We start from the raw sequence: 24,709 nt of genomic DNA, 5'->3' as shown, positions 1-24,709 counted from the left end.
TCTTGGGGCTGTGTGAATTACCCTTAGGCGTTTTGTCAAAAAGGTGGCAGTCATGAAGTCTGGATGGGCCTGCATAGTTTTCTGTCAGCCAGTTCAGGTGGACTTCTGTGCCTAGCTGGAGCAAGGAGCACGTTGAGACATGCAAAGTTTTCTGAGAGTTTGAAATTGTGATTTCAACATATTTTTACTCAAAACTGCATCTCAAATGCAGCGTGTTTCATAAACAGACTGTTTCTGAATGCTATGCTAAGGTCTGCCCCATTACGGGTTTGGAAGAAAGAAAAGCATCTCTTGAGTGACCTAACCATTTCCTGCAGCACAAGACCTTTCTTGCAGGCCTTTTTAAAGTGTCGGTCAGGTCATTCTAGTGGGAATGGGCTGAAACTAAGCCCATGTGTTGAAACTAGTTTTGTAGCTCTCAGACAAGAGAAGAAGAAAGGATGCAAAAAAAATTTGAAGTGATTCTAAATAATATTTTCTTTCCTTTAGCTGTCTCCGTAATGAGATACAGTGCATCATCATTTGGATTTGCTGTAAGTAGAAACACAATTTAAATATTCTCTACCATTTTTTTTCATGGGCTTTTTCTGAACATGAAATACTGTATTTATTCTTATTGTAAGTTCATGGCAAGGTGTCCAAAGTCAATGGTGGATTAGAAAAAATATTGTTGAAGTCATACTGTGGAAAGGATAGTAAAGATACTTTGATTATACTTTTTCAGTTTCTGAGTACTAAGTCTTATATTGGAGTTAATATCGATACTTATATCTCATCATTGATAGATACCCACCAGATATGGTTTTCTTTGACAAAATCTCTCAGCTTAATCAGTTCTTTTGTTGAACTTGAGCCAAATTCTGAAGTTCCCCTCTGAACTTTGCATGACCCTTTTCCTATTAAAGTCTATGGTAAAACTCCTATTGACTTCAAGATGACAGCTTTTCTCTCTAGTAGTTGCTGTGACTTTCCTGATTAGTGGCAGAGCAAAAAATTCCTAATGACAAGCAAAATGACTCACTTCAAATAATTTGGTTTTTGCTTTCAAATTTGAAGGTTAGATTGACTCTGTAGAAAGTTTGACTTGAGGATGAAAGTTCTTAGAGTGGGACAAGCCTAGTTTTGGGTGTTACCTTCATTAACTGGAAATACAAACATGGCGATTTTGCTGATGATACAGAATAATATGAAATCTAGATACAATGGGATTTTGAAAAAAAGTTAATATTCGCTTGGTTTGAAACAAAACCTTCTATTGCAGAAAATTAGTGGCTTTGCAGGAAAAAGGAATGCTTGACAGGCATTTTCAAACACTTTTTTTTTTTTTTTAGTCTTTGCATAAGAATCATATTAGTATTTTAACTCTTGTGGTGCTGCAGTGGTAGACTGTGGTGATTTTGTGTTCTTAACTTCTCCACACGTGATGGATTACAAATAAAAAAGTTTTTAATCCCTTGATTGACTTCCTGAGCTCAGAAGTGTTTCATTGTGCAATAATACGTGGCAAAAATATGAAGATCAATTTAATAAATGTAAATCCTGCTTTCATTAAAATGCTTTATTTGAAGCTGCTTTGTGCCTGTGCAGCAAGATAGTAAATGCATTACTGTTAGTACAGGGCACATTTGATGGCCCACAAAACAATTGACTCTGTATCTCTTTCAGTTTGATGCTACCCTGGATGTTTTGTCATCAGCGATAGTTTTGTGGCGTTACAGCAACGCAGCTGCTGTGCATTCTGCACACAGGGAGTACATGTAAGTACACTTAATTACTTTTGGCTTTGGTAGAGGCCTGCAGAGCTTTTGCTGTCAAGCTGTGATGCTACAGATTCCAGAGCTTTGACAAAAAACATTTTGTCATGTCAGCAAGTATTCTTTCCTTCTGCCAACTTACTGTTTGGTCCCAAACATGCAGCCTTTCCTTAGGCAAACCTCCCTGTGATTGTGATTTTCAGTTTCTTTTTAGCCAAGATAGTAATTGTTAGGGCTTTGCCATTTTTTTTTTTTTCCTTGCAGCATCTCTATCAAATGAACTGTATTTGCAGTTTGTAATGGATTTGTAAATCTTTTGGTTTGCATCTTACTCCATTATTCTTACTAGAGTATGTTTTTAAAATTGATGCTTGTATTATATTTGAGCTTCCCTTAACAAGATCGGAATATGAACCCCTTCTCTTTGAATGTAAATCACTTCAACTGCCAGTGATATTTTTAGAAGTTGAGATTACAGAACATCTGATAAGATTGAGCCTGTATTAGTGAATGATAGTAGGTGACACTGTTTATTATAACTGCTGTACAAAGAGAGAGACAGACACACCCTTTTTATTACAGAACTATTGCTGTTTTGGTAAGTAAGAGTATATCAATACTTGCATGCCTTCTTTATGGAAAAAAGTATATGCTTGCAAAGTAAGCATATTTAATGCTTGCTATATAGATCCTATGGAAAAAAAGTCTTTAATTTGCAGTGCAGTATTGATCACAGTGGAAATTATATTCTGCATCATTGTGCATTGTGCAGCATTTCTGTTGGCAATGCATGTGGTAGCTGAGAAGATCAGGTGGAGATCGGCTCAAGAATTGTTCCAGCTAGTGCATAAAGAAGACTTTAACCTCCTACTCAACTTTTGGGTACATCTAGGTGGAGAATTGCAGTACATTTATCTGCTTTGGTTTTGTTCTGTGCTGCCATTGCTAGCAGCATCCCATCTGGCGTGTTTGAAGGTAGTTCAACTGTCCCCTGGAATGGACTACAATTTTACAACAAAGGGGGGTAAAGTAGTTTTTGTTGTGAAACGCCTCTAATGAAGTCTCTTCTACAAGGAGGGAGGCCTGATGAAACTGAGCTTTTACATAACTGGTAGGATCAAGTTAAAAAAAAAAAAAAAGCCACACAAAGGGGACTATAACTTGTCTTCATAGTCCTTTCCTAAAAACTAAGAAAACAGTAAGCAGTATTTTTACATGCATTAACTCAGGCTCATGCAACAGCTTGCCAGTGCTGTGAGTTCCTTTCTGGCAGGGCTCCATAAATAACAGTTCGGAATAAAAGGCCATAGAAGATTGATGTGGCATTGATTCATAAAAATAAATCTAGAAATATGTGATTAAAATTAGTCTTCCTGCACATATTTGGAGATCTTAACAGACATTTCCTGAGTATCTTGCTTTTGTGGGCGTCCACAGAGGTTCCTGTTAACATTCAATTAACATATTTTTGAAATCTCCTTCTGTTGAGCTTTTTCAAGTGAACCTTGTAAAGTACTTTATAGAGAAAATAAATCCCAATACAAAAGGAGAATCAACATATCCCTATGGCTAAGCCAGTAAAGTGAACAAGCAAAGTAGCAAACATATTTTCCTGCTTTTTATGCTTATTTTTAATTTGCTTTCATACAATCCCTCTGCTTCCCATAAGGCTAAATCAAGTCAATGAATTACTTGCTATGCCCTCTAGTTGAAGACAGCTAAGGCTACACGATGAGATCAGTACTGAGTGAAAGAATGTTACCATATGCTGGGAATATGAATCACTGGATAGGCAGTCTGGTTATTCCTCTGTTTCTAGAATTGACAGGAGAGTCATCATAGTACCGACAAGCGAAGAGATGGTTGTGTCTCTTAAGGCAATTCTTACTGTGTCCCATTTTTGAGGGAGGCACATTTCTAATTTCCTGTTGTGTTTAATCAACCTCTTGCTTGAAAGACTGCGTGTAATTATTTTCTTCTACGCTGGGAAAATATTACATGACTCCTCCTGGCTGCTTGCTTACCTCGTAAATAATACAACCGTAAATAATACAATCTTTGTATCATATGTGCCTATAACTACACCTGGTCTTTCGCAGTCCTTGTTTTCTGTGTGCAGTGCCTCAGTGGGGAAGCCTGCTCTTGGACTCCTGGAGAGTTCGGTGCAAATTCATGTAGGTGCTTAGGTCATGCTGTGCATTATTCCTGTTTCTGCGTGCCTAGCCATACCTTGCTTTAGTACAGAACCCTGTGCAAAACTCTGGGTTTCTGCAAAAGCCTTACTACTGTTTGCCAGAGTGACTTCAGTTTAGTTCTTTATTTATAGGTCTGTCTTTTATTGATTTAAATATTGTATTTGTCTGTGTATCCTAACATATCTGAAAATAACCTGAGCTCCTTGACAAAAGCCAAGTGGAATTGCCAATTAATTATGTATTGCAAAGTTATAAAAATTCCAGTTTCATAAACTTGACGGCAAGAGATTGATCCAAAATCTATTGAAATTAGTGGAAAGCCTCTCATGGAAGGGCAGCGTTAGATCCGGTCTTGACTGTTGGATGTCTTTGAGAGAGAACGCAAAGACGGAAGGAAAAACAAAACCCTGGAAAAAGACACAGAGAATACAGCCTGACTCATGATGTGCTATGAATTAAATACTTAGAATAAAATGCTAAGATGTAAAAGAACTGTGTAATCTTACTTAAGATGTAGCCATATGGAAGTTAGAGATGCAACATTTCACAGGCTGATACTCAGAATGAACAGTACAAAACTGCTTGCTGTGCCAAGTTCTGCTAAGCTGAACCAATGCATTTCCATTTGACTTCAGGGGAATTGTAGTGCTGAAACTATTATGAAAATTTGTCCTGCTGAGTTTAACTCAGTTTTTATGGGTTTCATTTTTACTAGGTCGTTTGATTTCTCTGAGTTTCTGGGGCAAGATGAGAAGGTACTTTTTCAGTGTACATGTGACCAAAGTTATACAATGTACGTCTTTGTTGATTCTCATGGTGGTTCACATGTAGTGACCGCAAAATATATTTTAACTTACCTCTGCTATTTGCCCTTCTTGAAAATTCTTTGATATTGATGGGATGAGAAGCTAAAGCTGGCAGGCTTTTCCAGTCTCTTATTGATGAGAATTTTTCTTAAGTCATTGTGAAAAGATATATCTGGTTATGTTCAAGGTATGTCTTAAATTATGATGAAATGATGATGAAATTTTTATGCTTTATTTTTAAATATACCAAGTGGCTTTGAAAATAATGAATATTCACCAAGATCAGGTATAAAGCACTGTAAGATTGTAGGCCATATGAGACACTGCTTTTATTCTGCCCAGCTGGCTCATTAATGAAACAGTAAGTAGGAGTGGGATGAATATTTGATGTGTTTGTTACTGGTACTTTTTGGATAGTTTCGCACTTCGTCATCTTTCTGTTTTGGCAGTCAAATAAAAGAGGGTAAAATCAGGCTACTACATTTTCATGTATTTTAGAAGAGTGGTTGAAAGAATTGTAGGTCTTGAGGCAATGCAAGAATTGGGAAGGACTACAGGTATCTGGGAAGAGAGTCAGAGTACATAGTTCATGAGCGCTTGATTTTCTCAGTGGGATCTGCTGGGTTGCAAATTAACAATCAGGAAACTTAGAAGTGCTGAACAAATCATCAACAAAGCAATGATCAAGAAATCCAAGAAAGAAAAGAGTGCTGAAATAACTTGAGAAATAATTTTGAATCTCAAGATGAAAATTTGCGACCAAAATAAAATCCTTGCAATTCCCTATTTTTCTTCATAAGAGGAGAAACTAAGAGGAAGGAATATACTCTGATATAGCAGATAAAGCAGAGACTGTAAAAATATAGTAGACCCACCTGTGCACTTTGGGACAGGTACAGCTTGTTACTTCATGGTAAGAGTTTTGTGCAGTGCTGGGCCGTAGAACGGCTGGGGTTGGCAGGCACCTCTGGAGGTCATCAGTCCAACCCCCTGCTCAAAGCAGGGTCGATCAGAGCAGGTTGTCACGTTAAAGATCTGAGTCCAATCTTCTGTTTTGGGATTTGAACGTTGAACGATCACTGAGCCATTCAAGATGCACAAGGAAATCTGAATGGTCCCCCTTCCTGCCCTCCATAACCGGTGTACAAACGTTCTTGAATGTTCTGCCCTTTAGTAAATCTTTAGCAACATAATAGCTTATTGGGCTGCTGAAGCAAATCTAAATTCTGTTGAAGGAAGAAATTTATTGAAATTTATGTTTAACAGTGGTTTTTCATGTGCATAAATAAACCCAGTAAATAGCAATAGAACTAGTTTCTTAATAGAAGACTGAAGCATTAGGGACCTGGAAAAACATCTCACGAGAGGTTGAACTAGTAACTAGCTATACAGTCAAAGGGCAGCTCTTTGATCTGTTAAATTCGGGAATGAAGGACTTGGATTGAAGTGCTGGAACTGTGTGTGAGGAGAAAGTGAGAAATAGCACTAAAAAAGGAAAGATCGAGAAAACAGAATAACAAACTTAAGGCACACAGCCTTCTGAAAAATCTGTAAAAGATGGCGCTTTTTATGTGTAGTTGGTTGGAAAGATCTCAAAACTGTGAACAAAGGAAACATCTCTTGTTTGATTCCCTCTGCTCAGGAAAGCAGGACTTTGCTCACGGTAAGTTAATAGAGGCAGTTGGCAGCCTGCTCAGGTCAGATGGAGTAAATGGAGTAGTGCTACTGCGTAGGCTATAAAGCAATATCCCTATTCTTACATTACAGAGCTACAATCTTGCGTTTCTGTACGATGCAGCGCAGGACTGAGTAGCTGCTTATGCTCGTAGGATCCATTGCTCCTAGGATTTTTTTGGCTACTGGGTTTTGTTTGAGCTTGTATGTTCAGTACTGCAAAAACTAACTCTGTACAACATATTTAACATAGTGATTCTTGATAGTTGCAGCTGGTGTTTAGTATATATTATTTTGTTGATGGTACCAAGTTAAATTCTGTGTTTCCCAAGAACCAGTCTGTCAACATCTTTCTTAACCCGGTGCCAGGGTAAATAGGAAACCTTACTCATAATGAGCATTCTGGATTATGCCAGGAGCAGAAAGCTTGCATTTCTTTCACTGTTTTTTTTTGTTGGGTTTTTTGTTTTTTGTTGGTTTTTTGTTTGTTTGTTTTGTTTTTTATTGCATATGTCAGACTCCAGCTATTCTTTCCTTTATTACTGTAATAAAAAAATTAAATCGTATCATGGACAAGTAATTTCTAATGAACTCGTGGCGCTCTGTGTTGCCATGACATAATAAATAATGAATGCAGATATGTCTTTTTTTTTTTTTTTTTATATTGGTGAAGCTGTCATCCAAAACATTGGCAGTAATATTAAAATAACAAGAATTAGATAGACGCTACTGTGTGGCAGACAAGGTTGCAGATATCTGTCATACCTCCACCAGCTGCTGAGAAAGCTTTTTGCCAGGAGAAAATAGTCATTCCTCTCCTCCGTGGGGCAGCGTATGATTCTGGAGTGCTCTTTCTTTGTGAGTAAGATGACACTTTACCTGCAACAGTAGGTGGCTTCAGTCATCTCTGCTCATGTATTTATTTTGCATATCTTTTCTCACCTTATGCTAGGTTTAAAAACAATGGATCAAGAATTGGGAACATCTTGCAGTCTTTGCAGCTTTGCAATTAGACATTATCTAAAAACTTTGCTATGTGTCTGTAACTTAACTTTCACCTCCATCCATTATACCTCAGCTGTGGCAGCTGGATTTGATACTGTCAGAATGCTGAACCCATTGGCCAAGTGAAAAATGCCTGCTCTGAGGATTTGATTCTTAATAAGTTCTTAAATTATGGGGAGAATGAACACCAGTTCATTCTCATCTATTTTGACATCCAGAAGAGCACAACTGTAAGAGCTTAATCCAAGAATTTCTAACTTAGTTTGAGCTAAAATCAATCTCTAAGAAAGATATTTGACTACTCCTCAGGGCTGGAGTAAATACAAAACCTGACTCATAATTAGAATGCTGGATGCAATTAGAAAACCTCTTATGTCCTTCACTACCCTACCCCTATGTTTAATTAAGCTCAATGATAAAGATGTACATCTTATTTCTGATCTGTGTGTATCTATATATAGCTTCAATTTGTAAGTGCTCAGCGTTGTTGTGCCTTTTTTCTGTCTGATGAAGGAAGAACCTAGTGGTGGTTCACTGGGCTTTTCAGTTGTCAGACAACTCTAGGAATCCACTATGTGAATATCTTATGTATAACAATTATCCATTACATAGGGATATGTAATGAAGAGAGGAAGGAAGGAAGGAAGGAAGGAAAGAAGGATGTTCTGAACCTTTGCTAGGACTTCATGCACTAGGGGTGAAACTTACGGCTATGTAACAGTATGACATGGGAATTAGGATATTTAAAAGCATTTTATGAAGCATATTAATGATATCAGCACCCTTTTTATAATACCCAATGACTACAACAATATGAGTGTACCAATCTCTTTCCTTGGTTGCTTGATAGCCTCCTGGGTACGCACTCTCTGTCAGTTATCTTTTCACAGACTATGCCTTGCGTTCAGTTTTTGATTGAAAGTAGCCTCTTCAGGTAAGTGGGACAGTGCAGCAAGTAGGCATATTAGTGTTTCAAATACTGCCACGAATCAATGGATGTTTATCAAGCAGAAGGCTACAGCTTTGAACAGTTTTTCTTTTATAACCTTACATCTTCTTAGGCATGTGACCTTTGGAGAAGCCTAGTCAAGTGATTAGAAACCCTCACCGGTTGCTTAGTTACCTTCTTTCTGGAATTTAGATTTAAGTAAACAGCAATAATAAAATCATCTGTACAACTCTGTGTATGTTAAGTAGACACCCGCTGAATTGAATGTACCTGAAGGAACTGCTGCAGTGTTCCCTTTGTCGTAGGTATCTTATGGATAAATATTCCTTTGACGCCCAGTTCTCCCGTTCTTTACTTTCTGGTGGAATTCATTTTTGGAAGACAGGGGAAATCAGATATGTACATGGTATCCTTCTTCAGTTGCTAGGGAAAAGTGCTGTATGGCTTCACGAAGTGATACCTTACTGCTTTGCACTACATTATCTCTTCGAATTGCAAATCTACTTTTGCTCTGTAGTTTCTTGTGCAGTTGCTTATGGCCTAGTCCAGGGCACTCCAGAGGCTTTCATCCTGCCAGTGATTTTTGCTTTGAGGGTGATCATTAGAATTGCCCTTTATTACTTGCTTGTGCAGATTCTGCAAAGAGCCATCACCATCGCCGCCTCCTGCAGAGCCACGTCCGCTAGTAAAGGAAGTGGGCACCTCTGTGTGGCTGCTGGGCAAATGCGGGGAGTTAGTGGCTGGTGGGTTTGTGTAAAGACTTCTTTCTTAATGAGAAAATGTGATGACAGGTGAGACCCTAAGTCGGAGTGAGCCTTTCCTTCCAAAGTAATTGTAACCCTTTTTTCTCTCTTGCTTATGTTCAGATGACACCACCTGAGAATATTTACCCCAGGGCTTGGTCATGGGGAGCCTTATGAAAGTTATATTGAATATATGTGTATTACATTTAGGCATGCAATATGGGAATTGTGACGTATCCTATTCTTGCACCCAAAGCTTAAAAGAATTAGAAACCACCTTTTATGGGAGGAAATGATTTGGACGAGGGGATCGAGTGCACCCTCAGTAAGTTTGCAGACGACACCAAGCTGGATGGGATTGTTGATCTGCTGGAGGGTAGGAAGGCCCTACAGAGGGACCTGGACAGGCTGGATCGTTGGGCCGGGGCCAACTGTATGAGATTCAACAAGGCTCAGTGCTGGGTCCTGCACTTGGGTCCCAACAACCCCATGCAACGCTACAGGCGCGGGGAGGAGTGGCTGGAGAGCTGCCCGGCGGAAAAGGACTTGGGAGTGCTGGTCGATAGCCAGCTGAATATGAGCTGGCAGTGTGCCCAGGTGGCCAAGAAGGCCAATGGCATCCTGGCTTGTGTCAGGAGTAGTGTGGCCAGCAGGACCAGGGAGGTGATCGTGCCCCTGTACTCAGCACTGGTGAGGCCGCACATCGAGTCCTGTGTTCAGTTTTGGGCCCCTCACTCCAAGAAGGACGTGGAGGTGCTGGAGCGTGGCCAGAGAAGGGCAACGAAGCTGGTGAAGGGTCTGGAGCACAAGTCTTATGAGGAGCGGCTGAGGGAGCTGGGGTTGTTTAGCCTGGAGAAGAGGAGGCTGAGGGGAGACCTTATTGCTCTCTACAACTGCCTGAAAGGAGGCTGTAGCGAGGTGGGGGTCGGTCTCTTCTCCCAAGTAACAAGCGATAGGACGAGAGGAAATGGCCTCAGGTTGCGCCAGGGCAGGTTTAGGTTAGATATTAGGAAAAATTTCTTCACCAAAAGTGTTGTCAGGCATTGGAGCAGGCTGCCCAAGGAAGTGGTTGAGTCTTCATCCCTGGAGGTATTTAAAAGACGGGTGGATGTGGTGCTTAGGGACGTGGTTTAGTGGTGGACTTGGCAGCAGTAGGTTAATGGTTGGACTTGGTGATCTTAAAGGTAATTTCCAACCTAAATGACTCTACGAAATGGCTGTCATACTGCCAGGTTAGGTCTGGCTCTTCTTTCTTTTCCTCTAATTCAAATAAGAGAGCATACTGATCTATATGGTTGCAGGGTGTATTATCTCTTGGTTCACAGAATTAAAAAACCTTAATTTTCAGTGGTAGTACTGTATTTAAATTTGCACATGTGGATTGGTTCTGCTATACTGGTTAGCCCGACTAAATGAGCACTGTCTATTTAGGTAGTGTTGAATGAAAATAATCCTCTCAATTCAGACCCAACATATCAGTCACGTTGAAAAAACTGTGGATAATTTTATCTATGCCATACATACGAAAGAGACTTGAAGCACAGATGGCAAAATCCACACCTACCCACAGTTCAGGGCAAACCTCTGTGGCTGGAGGAAAAACTCTTTTGTGATGAGTGAATGGAATAGCTAAGTGATCTGGAAAAATGTCAAATGCATGGAGATAGCCTACAAACTGCAAAGAGCTAAGAACCTACCTCTGCAGCTCGTTTACTTCTCAGCTACCATGAGTTGGTCCTCACGTGGCACACGCGTGTCTCTCCTACCCAGTGGAGCACAGTGCAGAGTTTGCAAAATAAGTGTTCACCTATGCTTGGATATCTGCTTTATAGGAGAAAAAATACAGTTTCTTTTTAACCACACTGCAAATTTCTAAACCATTCTTTCTTTTGAAATATTTAGCCGAAATACTACATCCAATACAAGCTTTAGAGGTGCTTCATTAGGCTGACTTATTAAACTGCATAATTTCTCCGTAAATCCATTATCCCATATTCAGGCAAAAGTGAAGCAATCATAAACTTTGCTCTTATCCAGGCAGAAATGCATGTATGCATACATTTATGCATGCTCACACACAAAATCCTCGCACATAGAATTTATATTAAATATGAAATAGCAAATGTATATATTTATACATTCTAAAATCTGTTTCTAAAAGTGTGGCATCTGTAGACTTGGCAATGATTTTACTGGAGCTAGATCCAAAACCTATTTAATTTATGAAAGCCTTGCCTTTTACTTCACTGGTAGTTGATTAGGCAGTATTTGTGTATATTGCCTAGTACTTACACAAAGATAGATATATATATATATAAAATCAGGGATATGGTGGTATTCTGTACTGGAATTTGATAATCACCATAAAAATGAATATTACAGAAAGTCTCAGAAGGCTTTAATTTCTAGCTTCATCACCTGCTACAACGCCAGGAGCAGTGATCAGCTCTTCACAAGCCGGGAGGGTGGTTATAAAGCACATGTACCATAAGTGCAACTGTACAGTCTGTGCAGACCAGGAACTAGAAAATAGGTCATAAGAGTTTTCAAAATCTCTGAGTTGTAGAAATGTCTGTTAGCTTTTATTGGCAGATATTTAATACCTGGAGAACCGCGTTATTTATGGAACTGTTGTGCCAGTTCAGCTGCATGATTTTAAAGGATGTAAATACCCTGCTCTGCAGTGACTATTAGAACTCCTGAGGATAATAAAAGTTTTAGAAGGCCTATAACATTCATGAAATGGATCCCTAGCAAAATAATCTGAGTCTCAGATATAAACAGCATTTCCTCTCCATGTTCTTTAAGAAGAGGTTAGACCATGTGATGACGCAGTGTATTTTTTGATATAATAATTGAGAAATCGGCTTCCAATGATAATTTGGAGTGTTACTTGAATTCTCTTTATTTTGTAATCTGGTTTGGTTTTTTTCTTTATGGTGAGAAAAAGGAGTAGCTGTAACGATGCTGATCTGGATTCTGGCGGTTGGAGGTGGATTATGGAATGTGTGATGAACAGTGAGCCCACTTCATTCCTTTTAAAGTGCATCTTAAAGAGACTCTATTCCCTCTTCACGCAGGAACGGGCAGGAGTAAATACTCTGAACAACTGCGATTCTGTACAGTTTGGTGTCCAAGCCCTCCTCAGTAACTAAACCTGATAATACATAAGCTACATAATACATACCGCAAACATAAACAAGGAATGTAACTGTCTAATTGGACACAAAGAAGCTGAAGATTAGCAGTAGAGCATGACAAAGAAGCAGGAATCTCAAGACTGAGGCTTATATTGCATCTTTGGCCTGTGTATTACAGTAGTATGCCACAGTGGCTAGTAATGGTTCTTTTTAGAGTAAGCCCTTTAACGGGTTTAAGAGGCAGATTTTACAGTCTTCACAGTTCTGGCTCTCGCCCCAGTGAAAAATGTGGCTACAGTTATCTCAGCAATATTGCAGAATGTGTAACAACGAACAAATGTTAGCGAACAGCTGCATTGTAGTTTTAGTGCCTCTTTTTAAAAGAACAGGCAGCAGAGCTGCGCTTGTGGCACAGTGTGCAGTAGACCGAAGAGGCCCTTTCCTGCCGTGGAGGTACAGTACCCAGCCACAGAGGTTTCGCCATCACCTGCCCCTGCTGTGTCTGGGGTGTGTGCAGGGGTGGCTATTGCTGTGCAGGCAGACATTCCTAGCACAGCTGCTTAGGCCTCTCCCCTGCTTCTTTACATACTCTTTCTTGGTGGCAGGAATGGTCCTTGCTCAATTCCTCCTGTACTTCACTTGTGTGACAGCAGACTAGGATGTGTGCATAGCAAACAGAGGCTGCTGTGGAGGAGAAGGTAGCTGTGAGAAGAAAAGCTGTGGGTCTCGGAAGAACATGGATTGCAGTTGAGATCAAGGGAAGAGAAAGCACAGAGAGGCCCGCATCTGCAACAGCCCCAGCCGTCCCTTGGTGCCTCAAATGACGGCAAACCAGGACAAACACTTTCAGCCCCTTCTCTCCGAAACATCCTCGGACTTCTTCCCTTTCCATATTCTTTGTCCACTGACTTAGTTCTGAGTCCTCTTCCATTTTCTCTACCCTGCTCCACTTCATCCCCGTCGGCCAGAACCCACTGGTTTGCCACCAGAAAAATCACATGTTGGTGACCAGAAATTGAGCTTTTTCCTCCCAAGATCTCAACCTTTGAGTATCAACATTCAATTTTACCTGTGCTTGAGAAATCTTGGGCTGGTTGTGACTGGAATTTTATACTTGGCTACTGTAATCAGTATGGCAGTAAGAGCTGCCATAATACAAATATTAAATGGAAGTAGGTCTAGCTTTGTTTAAACAGGCTGGCTGCCTCTCATCTAGAAGAAATGTGGTGCAGATTATTGCAAGCTCCAAGTTACTAATGAAGGAGCATTCACAGAATGTAATTTGTGTTTGGTTACGGGAAGAAAGAATGAAAACAGAAGTACCAGCAAAGCGAAGAGATGCAAAAGGGTTCCTGTCATGTGGCTAGATGCAGAAGACAATTGAGAAAAATTGGTAGAGAGATACAGAATTAGAAAGTGAATGAATACTGTATGCTCAAAAATATTTTCCTAACTCCTGACAATAGCAAAAACCTCCTGAGCAATTGCCTTGCATGTTGTGCCATATGACTTCCCCTGAATGATTCTGTGTGTGGTATTCACTCTGTCACCCCCTAATACTAAAATCCTTTAAAATCATAGGGAAACAGAAATTAACACATTTATAGTTTTTATTAAATTGATTACTTCTGTAATTTGAATTTTTTCTTACTCAAACTCCAGAGGTTTCATTAGTGGGTTTATTCAGCGATTAAATCCTGTATCCATCATGAAACTGATTTGCTCAGCTTTGCTGAAAAAGCTTACATTACTCCTGGGCGTAGAGCTCATATTGCTTTTATTATTGGCCTGCAGCTCATTTTAATGTTAAGTTACAGTTCCTTGCAAAGTAATAGTTTTAATGCTACCTCTTCACTCCAGTGGTGAAAACAGTCTGTAGAGATTTTAACATTTCCTTTTCTGTGGGCTGTTAGGAGCCATTAGTACTGAAAGATCTTGACAGAGCCTGCAGAGATAAAGATTTCGTGAATAAAAATTCATAGGATCATAGGATAATGCAGGTTGGAAGGGGCCTCAGGAAGCCTCTAGTCCAGGTTCTTGCTCAAAGCAGAGTCAGCCGTGAGATCAGAATAGGTTGCTCAGAACTTTATCCAGTCAGGTCTTGAAAGCTGCCAAGGATGGAGACTCCAAAACCTCTCTGGGCAAACTGCTCCACTATTCCCATGGTGGAAAACTAGTTTCTCTTAGAAAAATATGTCATGATACCATTCTTAACAATCAAGAAAATACAGAATTACAATAAAGTAGAGTAAACCAGCTCTTGAAAGGTAACAGAATTATATGTAGGAGTATTATCTTTTATTTATAGTACCATAGCAGTCAGAGAATTGGATGAGGAATAATGTTCCTTGTTTTGATGGCAGCTTTACAAATGTGAGAATGTAGTTTCTACCTCAAGAATATTAATACAAATGCTAGTGCTTTATAATGACTTTTCTCACAGTTCTCTTTGTCACGTTTATCTCTGTAGCTCTGCTGAAATTATTAAAATGTTTTACATGAATAAGATAAGTGATATTTTCAATGAATAAGGTAAGTAATCTTGATACATTAAAGAATTTTTTTACAGTGAGAACAGTCAATCACTGGAACAACCTCCCCGGGGACGTGGCAGAGTCCTCATCGCAGGAGGTTTTCAAGATGAGATTGGACAGGGTGCTAGGTAATCTCATCTAGGCTCCCTTTCCCATGAAGGCTTGGACCAGATGATTTTTTGAAGTCTCTTCTAACCTGGATTGTTCTGTGGTTCTGTGAGGTTCTTTACACTGGTAGAAGTAATAAAAAAACAAATAACCCATGTAATCAAAAAAGATCAAGTAATCTGAGATACAGCAATGAATAAAAAAGGTGGGAGAATAGCGCAGTATTTGACAAGAAGGTTAGGTTTTTAATATTGCATTTTAGTTGTATCATATGTTAACAAAAGTGGGAAGCAATTAGACTGCTACTAATAGTCTTGTTTTATTCCACACGGTGTCATCACATTTCAGGGCCTATTTTAATGAACTTGAAGTGTGGTGGTAAAATAGGTTCCAGGATGTAACAGACAGACTACCAAGTACACGAGACCCCTTTCCCTCTCCACTGCCCCGAAACAACTGTCTCTGGGAGCTGCGAAGAGAAAGTTAACACATTTTTGCAGATTGTATTCATATGCATCACTACTTTTTTTCCAAACCTTTAATTCTGTTGCACCACCTTTGCTGCCTTTGAGAGCAGATTGACTTGAGAGGAGTAATTACCAAGAGCTTCATTACAAACCCTCGTTGGTACTGTGTTACTATATTCCATTTGCCAGAAAGGCATCAGGATGATAATTAAGAAGGGAAGCCTCTTGCAGTGGCTAGTTTATAGCAGTCAATTGATATGAGGAACACACTGTTATCAGTCACCCTTGTGTAGCTTACTCCAGATGTCTTGAGGTAGACAGGTTGACAAGCAGCAGAGCTTGTCACTGGGGGTGTATTTGTAACTTTATTATTATTATAATCTATTTATTTTTTACAAAATATTACAAAACAAGTAGCTGAGAGTCTAAATCTGCAGTTTTACTTCAGGCTGACGGCTGCTTACATGGAAGAGCAGTCTCTTTGGCTGGAATGGATCAACTCGTGTAAGAGCATTCAGTGTGGCAAGAGCCATGCTAAAGGTAAAATTGCTTTATTACGTTGCAGATTAATCACCACAGAGATCTGAGTGAGATTAGTCTTTAGTTCTATGATGGAAATATTACAGAATTGTAGTCTTATCACTACCTGTAGGGAATTGCCACAAATAATTACAAATATAAGACAGTATTAAGGATAAATCCGTGAATTAGAAGGCTGTTTTGCTGTGTCTGCTAGATGCAAATGAATTGAATAGTTCGAATTTTTTTCTTCTTAGGAAATTAATTTTGTTATAAAAAGAGGGAAAAAATGTTAACTTACTAATAGCAGCTTGAAAATTGACAGTGTGGAGATGGAACCCTCTGAATCTCAGTACTTTTCATAGCTACTTGCTTAAAAACCATTAACTTATGCAAAGTAACAAATTTTTTGATTAAGGGAAAGACTCTCAGGTGCTTACAGTGATAGATTTCCTTTTCTGGTTTCCTTATGAGTTGTGAGAATTTGTCATAAAATTGAAGAATTGTGTGTATTAGAGCTCCGTACGGGGAGTGTGTTATGGGAAAGATGAGGTGGCAGCTGTATGTCATGGAATACAGTTAGTCTGATGTTATTTTGATGGGTGTGAGTGCAAATGTCCAGGACTGGTGTAATACAAGATGGATATTTATAGGGTTGTATAAATATAAATGGGTTGTATATGGGTTGTAGTACTGCTTTCAGAAGAATGTCTTCTGGAAATTGTCAGGTTGTAGCGCACCCAGAACCAAGCTTTAGATTGGAGACATGAGTTTAGTTTTTAGGATTTAGACACAATCATGTTTCTGAATTCCACTAGAAGTGAACGAGCCGTAACTGAAGCTTGAAAGCTGTATAAAGTCTTGGGCAGTTTTGAAAGTCCAAATAATTTCATTCTCAATGCCTGAGGCTGCAGTACAACTGATTTAACAGTACGTTTCATCTGTGACAGAGTTATATTGAAAAGTTGACAAAATTGATGAGTTCATTTCTTAATACAATGAACTATATATTATCTTCTGGATTTTCAGGTAGAAATACTGCATCACAAACACATCAAGAAGTGTCTTCGGCAGATCATGATCTGCTACCAAGACGTAGAGCAAACTAAAGAAGACTTGGTGGTTTCACTGTTAAAATCGTGATATTAAATTCCCTTTACTGACAACTTAATGATATAGTTTTAATTACTTTTGCATTCCAATTGCCATTGCTCTAAGAAAAAAAAACTTTGGAAGTTTGAGCTTTAGTTGACCTAAAAGTTGATTATTGCCTGGATATCAGAGAGATGCCCTCAACCTGTCCTTTCTGGATCAGTCTATTATTCTTTAAACTATACTGCGTTCTGAAAGATTCCAGAAAGCTTATTGTTTCTGAAAATCAAATCGTGGTTTTCCATTACGTTTTAAAATGTTTTGACTAAATTGTCTCTGTTCCTGTTTCTTTTTAGAAGCAATATATTACATGGAACTGAGGGAGATTTCAGATTCATGCATTCTTCATTAGATCTTTTCTGTTGCCTGTGAAACCGGTAGCGATCAATTATTTTGCATTATAGATCAATTATACCTCTAATGATGTAGCAGGTATTTAGTGGGAAGCTCTTATACTAACTCACATAAAAATGGCTGTAAAATAACTACACGACCTTCAATAGGTGCTGAAGGTGTAAGTAAGTGGTACAGGTGGCATATGATATATGGAGATCTGTTCATCATGGGTGTCGCTGGACAGAGAGTACCCTCATGTCTGAGCAAGAAGATACCAATGTTCTGGAATATGAGGGCATTAGGTGGACCAGTTGCTCCAGTGTCTGAATTGCTGACAGTGATCAATGGGGGGCCTGGAGATTGAGGAACATTTATTATACTGTGGTGATTCCAAGCCAGGGGCATCTGTAAAATCTTCACTAGGTTTTCAGTCAAACCTCACTTCTGTATAACTCCTCTTTCCTTGATTTTTATGGGTACTTCTGAGATGGCTCAAACTTGTTTAGGAATGGCAGTTGGCTCATCTAATTTAATTGAATGTTATTAATGAAATTGCATTTGCCAACAACCTTGGCACTAACACCCTTCATGTGCAGTTGGAAACACTAGTTAGTTACAAAGCAGTTGTTAGCAGATGGAAGTTAACAGGCTTGTATTAAAGTTTTCATTGTCTTATGGCTTGAAAATAAAGCAAGTTTACAATAACCAATTACAATTTGTTTATTATGTACTACAGTTAAAATTTCAGATTAATTTTTGGAGGTTTCTTATTTTGTACATTTGTAGTTGAATTTTGCATGATTTGCAGTCTAGACAGAAATTATTTTTCTGACAAATGAGATTGAAAGAAGACACTATGCAGTATTTTGTTCTAGTGGGTTTGCAAATAAATTGATACACTGAAGAAGACAAGACGCATGTAATTTTGCACTTAAAGTACTATGCCATTACTCATGAATTTTGCATGGCTATGGATTCCAAAAGCCAGCATATAAAGGAGAAGCTAGGCTTGCTAAGTATGACGACTGAATGCTGATTCAAACCTCAGACTGCATTTCTGTTTGCTATTAATAACCTTGTCATTGTTATTAACATCTTCCTTTTTTCTTTCTACTTTTAGCTATTTCTGGTTAAGTAGGTGTATGGGAATTCTTTTGACATAGTAAAACTGATCTGGGGAATAAGAGCAGCAGCTCAAGATTGCTGAAGTCATTACTTATCTGCTGGCATAGGCAGAGGTGCAAAATATTTGCTGTTAGGCTTGGGTGGTTGGAGGGTTTACAGAGATAACCCCAAACTCTCCAACATACGTGAGAACCAAATCCAGCCAGAGGTCAGGGCAAGTGCTGGTTCCCTGGACACATCAGACTTGTACCAGCAAGGCTCCTGTCAAGCCCTTAGGGAATGTTTGCCTGTCTTCCTCAGAAGACGTGTGCAGGGAATAGAAGGTATGCTAAGGGAAAGTGATGATGCTTCGCTGTCTTCTCGTTCCCATACCGTTGGCATTGAACAGTACACAGTATTGTGTAGTATTGGCACAAGGAAGTTTAATCACTGTTTCCAGCTCTCAGATTTGTGGCCATGTTGGTTTAAGCCTGCTGGGAATGATGGAAAAGCTTGTCTTTCAGTGTTGCTTTCAGATGAAATGTCAGCATGAAGTGTATGTATCTTATGTCAACTTGTCACTGGCTCAGCAAAAGTCAGCCGACTGTTGTGGACCAGTTCTGCATTCAAGTTACCTAACGCCTGCATTTGTCCCAGGTAATGAGCAGAACTTTTAGTATATGTTTCTGTACCTCGTCCAAAAAATAAAATAATCATTGCAACAGAATCTGTTGTGAAGGATTGTGCAGTATGAGCTTTTTAGGTTATAGCAGTGCTAAATATTACAGAAGTAATACATAAAGGACGTACTGAAAAGTTTTGAGTTTGACCAAAGTAGGTCAAGAGGCTCCAGACAGATCTCTGGGCAGTGATCCATTCAGATAGAGTGAAACTGCAAATCTCTGAAAAGAATCTATTGCAGAACAGGGACCTGCTTGCAAATATGCAATGGAAAATGGAAAGCCCTCTAATTTTCAATTTTACTCATTCTTTTTGGGAGATGACCTTTCCTTGTGTCTGTATTACCATTTAATGATCACCTCTCATTGCAGATTGTGGAGAATCCATCCTGTGATCTTCCTCTGTCACAGATTATGGGCCAGATTCTTGTGTTTCAGTCTAGGGGAAGGACTCCAGGGTAATCAGACTGTCTCAAGCCTTATCTGCCTACTTTTTACAACAGGTCATGTTTAACAAGAATGAGGGCTGTGTTGCAATTTACTACAAAGGAGTTAAACATCTGTCTTAAAATAGGTGTAGCAGAGTTTTGCCTACCTGAGATGAGTACCTCATCTACAATACCACTCCATTGCTAGGAAGGATGCTAGCGTCTACGTTGTCTGTACTCCTCTGCAGAAGCGCAGCCCCTTTACTGAGAACTTGTCTGTAGGGTTATGTGGATTGTCCACAGTGTGATTTAGTGTTCCTTGTGTTGGGGAATAAAATGACCAGCTACTCACCTGCACCACTGCTGCAGCTGCGTCTTCTGACCTAGGCAGAGCGATGCCAGTTCAACTGCAGTCTCTAGCTTGAGTTGATGTGAATATTACGTGTGCTGCCAACCACCAGATGGCCCGATGTCTGAGTTGTTGAAAATAGTAACATGCTACTGGAGTAATTATAGCATCTGTAAACTGAGCTAACAAATAGGTACCAAATGATGAATAACAAACAAAGGAAATACAACTTTTGAAGAAAAAAATGTATGTATAGGTATCACTTCTTAACTATTTCATGCTTTAAACATTGAAAGTGCTCTGACTGTATATCTATCTATAGTAATAGAATTTTATACGAAGAGCTATTAGTAAAATGGAGTTATGGGTATATCAATACTGTAATAGATGGCTGTTACTGTTTGTGTAGAGGAAATCAAAGCCTTATATCCTGAAGTATTTCGCGACAAGAGGAACTCCCTCTCAGAGTAGTATTGGTCTGTATGTTTGAACAAAAGCAAGAGTTTTCTCTTTTCCTGTGAAGTTCTGAGTATGCATTATTTGCTTTGTAAACCTCATTGTGCCTGTGTCCTATGCAAAACCTAATTATTCTCTGTTACTTCATCTTCTCTTCATTAACCCATTTGTTTGCTTTTTATAAGACTGGGTTGAAAGCTCTGCAGGGCAGGAAGGGAGAGTCTAATTCTGCACGGCACCTAATCTGATGAGACACTGATCCTTATTTAGGTGTTGAGAAACCCTTGGACAGCCTATGAAGTGATGCACCTAGCCTGCTGATTTTTTAAATACCTGCACTTAAAATCTTTTTTCTTGGCGATTTGGGGAGGAGACAGATGTTTCAGGTTCTCTTATGCTACTGACCAGATTTACCAAACATCTGTCCTGGTTTGTTAAAGAGAATGAAGTTCCCTTGATTATTTCTAATGCGAGATCCTAGCAAAACAAACAAAGAGAAACAGACCTCTAGAGGACTCTATGATAAATCATCAGGAGCAGAAGGAACAGATCTTTCTCTCTCACTATGAAACATCAGCTGGTCTGCCCTGTCTTCTCATGTATAATCCAAGTTTTAAGCACTGGAGAGGAACTGGACGTTTCTTTTATTCTCTTTTTTAATTCAAGTCTTTAGCTCCTTAAGATTTTTTTATTATTAATATTCTGTTGTGTGTTATCCTTCAGCAGTGGGAGAGTTGACAACTCCAAATATGTTCTTAACGTTTCTTTTTCTTTTTTTTCCCCAGAGCTTGTGTTATCTTGGGTGTCATATTCCTCCTGTCATCTCTATGTATTGTGATCAAAGCCATCCATGATCTTGCGAAGAAGGTGCTTCCAGAAGTGGTAAGGTGATTCATGTTCTTTAAAACGTTCTCTTTATTCCCTACACTGCCAGTGAGACTGAAGAAGGCCAGCATCTCCTTTCAGCCAGCCCCGTTGAACTCGGCAAAGCAGTAGCAGGTGCATATCCTGCGTGGCTGCACATACCAGTCCTAGTCTTCAAGCAGTATTTTTTCCTTATGTGATGGAGTCTAGTCTTTATGGGTTTTTATAGGCTTGACCCCATCTTTTCTTCTCCATGGTTACCTTTATGGGCCAAATCTTTCTCAGCATAATCACTTAAAGCATTTATACAGGACTGTAAGAGTTTACTTACGGAGAGGAGGTCTCTCTGGGCTTGATGAAAGTGGCAGAATTTTATGAGGAGAATGTTTCCACAGTTTACTACTCCAATGGCTTCAGTATTTTATTTTTAACGTGGAAAAAATGTATTTTTGGATTGTATTTTTTTGTTTTCCAGCTCTTGCCTCCAATTCCAGAGCCATGTACGAGTAGCAGGAATGAAACAGGTGAGGGGAGCATGCTGGGTGAAAGAGCTGGCTTTTTAACTGGTTCACCATGGAGCATCACAAAGGGCTTTTCTCCTGCTCTCTGCTTTCTTTTGGTTATGAAAGCCAGCCCCTACTTGGCCTATAGAGCAGCTCGCCCCAGCGGCCTTTCTCTCAGCTCTGCTCTGTCCTGTCCTGCTTGCTTCCTTTCAGTAGTGGGTATTAACTTCCCTGAGCTCTACTCATCCAAACCAGCTGCTCACTGGGAGAGCCATTTGGCAATGATTCCACTCCCAGAAGACTCTTTTTAATGTGCTCAAACAAAATGAGGCTTCAGTTCAGTTATTGCATATACAACCTGACTTGGACCTTTTGTGTTCAGCCTTCATGAAGTTTGGTCTGTTTGTAAGTGCGCGCAGGCTTTTGCATCAGGGCTTCACCCTGCCAAGTACCATTCTCAACACATTGCTAGAGAGAAACCTAAACTCCTTGCTTTCAACCAGGAGATGGAGGCAGAGCTGGAAAAAGAAGCCAAAATGGAATTTCAACTTGTTACCCACTGTAAGCAATGCAGATGACCTACTGGGTCCTGTGCTCTCATGGAAACTTTCAAGAAGCTGGGCAACTACAGAAGCTTATTTTCAGTAGTTTAGTGAAATTTGGGCAAAGATCAGTAGCATAGCAAAAGCCCATGAACTGATGCATTACAGAATTGCAGCCAGGTGCATTGTTTGCAGGTGAGTCATGTTCTCTTTGCATTTTACTTTTCCTCTTTTCCAGTCATCATAGTTTACTGCCTCCTCAGCTCTGCCAGCATAACAGCACATGTAGTTGTTCACCAGCCTGGTTCTGTCAAAATGATCTAGGTTAGCTTAAACACTTTTAATAGTCATTTCTTAAACTCAGCCAAAACATTTTGACAGAACTGGGTTAGGGAGTGAGCAGGGATGCCATTGTGCCAGTAAGGCTGAAGGAGATCCTGATAAGGGTGAGCGGAGACCCTACAGGTGGCCAGCTAAAGGACCACCTCTTAACTTGGCTGTACCCAAACAGCGCATCTGGCTACAGTTTGACTCCTATTTAGTGAGAAAATGAAATATATAGTCTTGACTCCGTGAAGCAGAAGTGAAGTAAGAAGGGAGGCTGCAATAATAATTAAAACACCTGTTTGGTGAATTTATGGTAGTGTAGATCAGATTATTTGGATGTCTCAGTCTAATTCATTGTGGGCAAATGCTCTAATAATTCCAGCAGTAGGAACAAAAGATTAAAAGGTGCATCATACGTATTTCGCTCTTCCGTCATTACAGGTACTGTCTACAGGTGAAGGCTCTGTTTTTTGCATGGCAAGAAATGTCTCCTATTTGCAGCATCAAAGTTATTTATGACTTGCAGACATATTGTACTTCCTCATTTTTAATTTTTGAAATGCATTTACAGCAGGAAAAAAATATGAAATCAGAGCTACCGAAAGGTATCCCCGAAGAGAAGATCCCATTACATTTCAAGTGTCCTGTAAGAATAATTTGTAGAGATCCCTTTTGTCACAGACTGCCTCGGATTCAGACTTTGGTGCGCTAAAATTCTGTCACGTGGGTAAAAGTTAGGGTGGATACTGCTTACATTTGACACAGTATCAGGATAAACAGATAATTTTGTTCCTGTGACATCGGACTGACTGTTCTCGCTCATTTAGGCACTCAAGTAGTATCAACGGTTTGACAGATGTATCTGGCAGGGCACGGACTGTGGCTGACTAGTGGCAGGGCAAATGCCACATGCACACATGTAAAGGATTTTCATACCTTGCAATTCTGCCTGGAAAGTAGGTTAGAACAAGGGATGAAAAAAGATGGTACTTCTGTTCAATGTCTCTTAAATGACAAGGCAAGGATTCTCATTTCAAAGCCTTTCAGTACATGTCACTGTGGGAAACTGATTCAGTAAGGGTTGCATGACAGGTGAAATATCTCTGTGTAAACTAAGAATAACACTGAAAAATGGGGAGACCGAGAGAACAGCATTACTGCTGCAAGTTGTGGCCAGTGAGGTATTATGCCTAAGAGTTGCTACATTAAAAATAGTTGGGAGAAAAGGATGTTGTTTAATAGAAACCTTTTCAGTTGCTCTAGCTGTGCTTGAATCTAATGCTGATTTTCTGTTTGTGTAATGCTTCCTTAGCTGCTTTGTGTCTCAGCAGAAATAGTCGTTCTTCCCAGTTGTTTGGGTCTTTGCCGACTGAGTATGTTCTCAGCTAATCTGCAGCTGCCCAGGCGGTATCATTAGCATCTTAGCAGCGTGGAAATCTGCTCCAATTAAATCAGTAAGGGGGAGAAGTTTCTGCCTCTACTCTTTTATCTAGGGTGCTGTCTTCTACTTCTTGGACCGTCAATGAGCTAATTGCTAATGATCCTAATTTCTGTAATATCTTATCATATAATTTAGCTATAATGTATGGACACATATGGAAAAATAATAGAACAGCGTTTTCTGCTAATGGCTTTTTGCATAGCAGTGCAGTAACCAGTTCTGCATCAAAATAGTGACCTGAAATATTTTCTGATGGTGATTTCTGTATTACTGGGCTTTCATATTAGTGTGCTACTCTGATGCCAGGGAAGTATCCTTGTGGTGTGAACAGAACATTAAGACCAAGGAAAGGTAGTGTAACTCTACTGGTGTCCCAAACTGGTCTAAAACTAGGGTGAAGAGCTCTGCACTAGATTAAGAGGCCGTATGCTTCAACGTAAGTTCCCCATGTGAGTCACAGTCGCATGATTTTTTTTGTACAGTTGGTGTCTTTATTAGTCTTTCTTGAAGCAAAGGTTGTTGAAGATGTGGGTATTTTTCAAAGCGTCTTGTGAAATTTTAGATGCGTGACTTCAGTTTTAGGGGAGATAATGTGGCTAAAACCCAACTGGAAAATGCTGCTCTTGGTGTTCA

At 39.6% G+C, this 24,709-nt stretch overlaps 1 protein-coding gene across 1 annotated transcript in view; it reads left to right on the top strand.

The window, feature by feature from the left end:
• Window positions 1-24,709, top strand: part of TMEM163 (transmembrane protein 163) — a 105,063-nt gene that overhangs the window by 62,284 nt on the left and 18,070 nt on the right. The window contains exons 3-5 of the mRNA XM_087732479.1: window positions 490-533; window positions 1,666-1,757; window positions 21,185-21,281. Of these exons, the coding sequence (XP_087588605.1) occupies window positions 490-533; window positions 1,666-1,757; window positions 21,185-21,281 (233 nt within the window). The remainder of the gene's footprint in view (window positions 1-489; window positions 534-1,665; window positions 1,758-21,184; window positions 21,282-24,709) is intronic.

The sequence above is a fragment of the Nipponia nippon genome, unplaced genomic scaffold, assembly GCF_047370975.1.
Source record: "Nipponia nippon isolate SJK-2023a ecotype South Korea unplaced genomic scaffold, ASM4737097v1 scaffold_5, whole genome shotgun sequence".
NCBI lineage: Eukaryota > Metazoa > Chordata > Aves > Pelecaniformes > Threskiornithidae > Nipponia > Nipponia nippon.
This window is presented reverse-complemented; position numbering and strand designations above follow the sequence as displayed.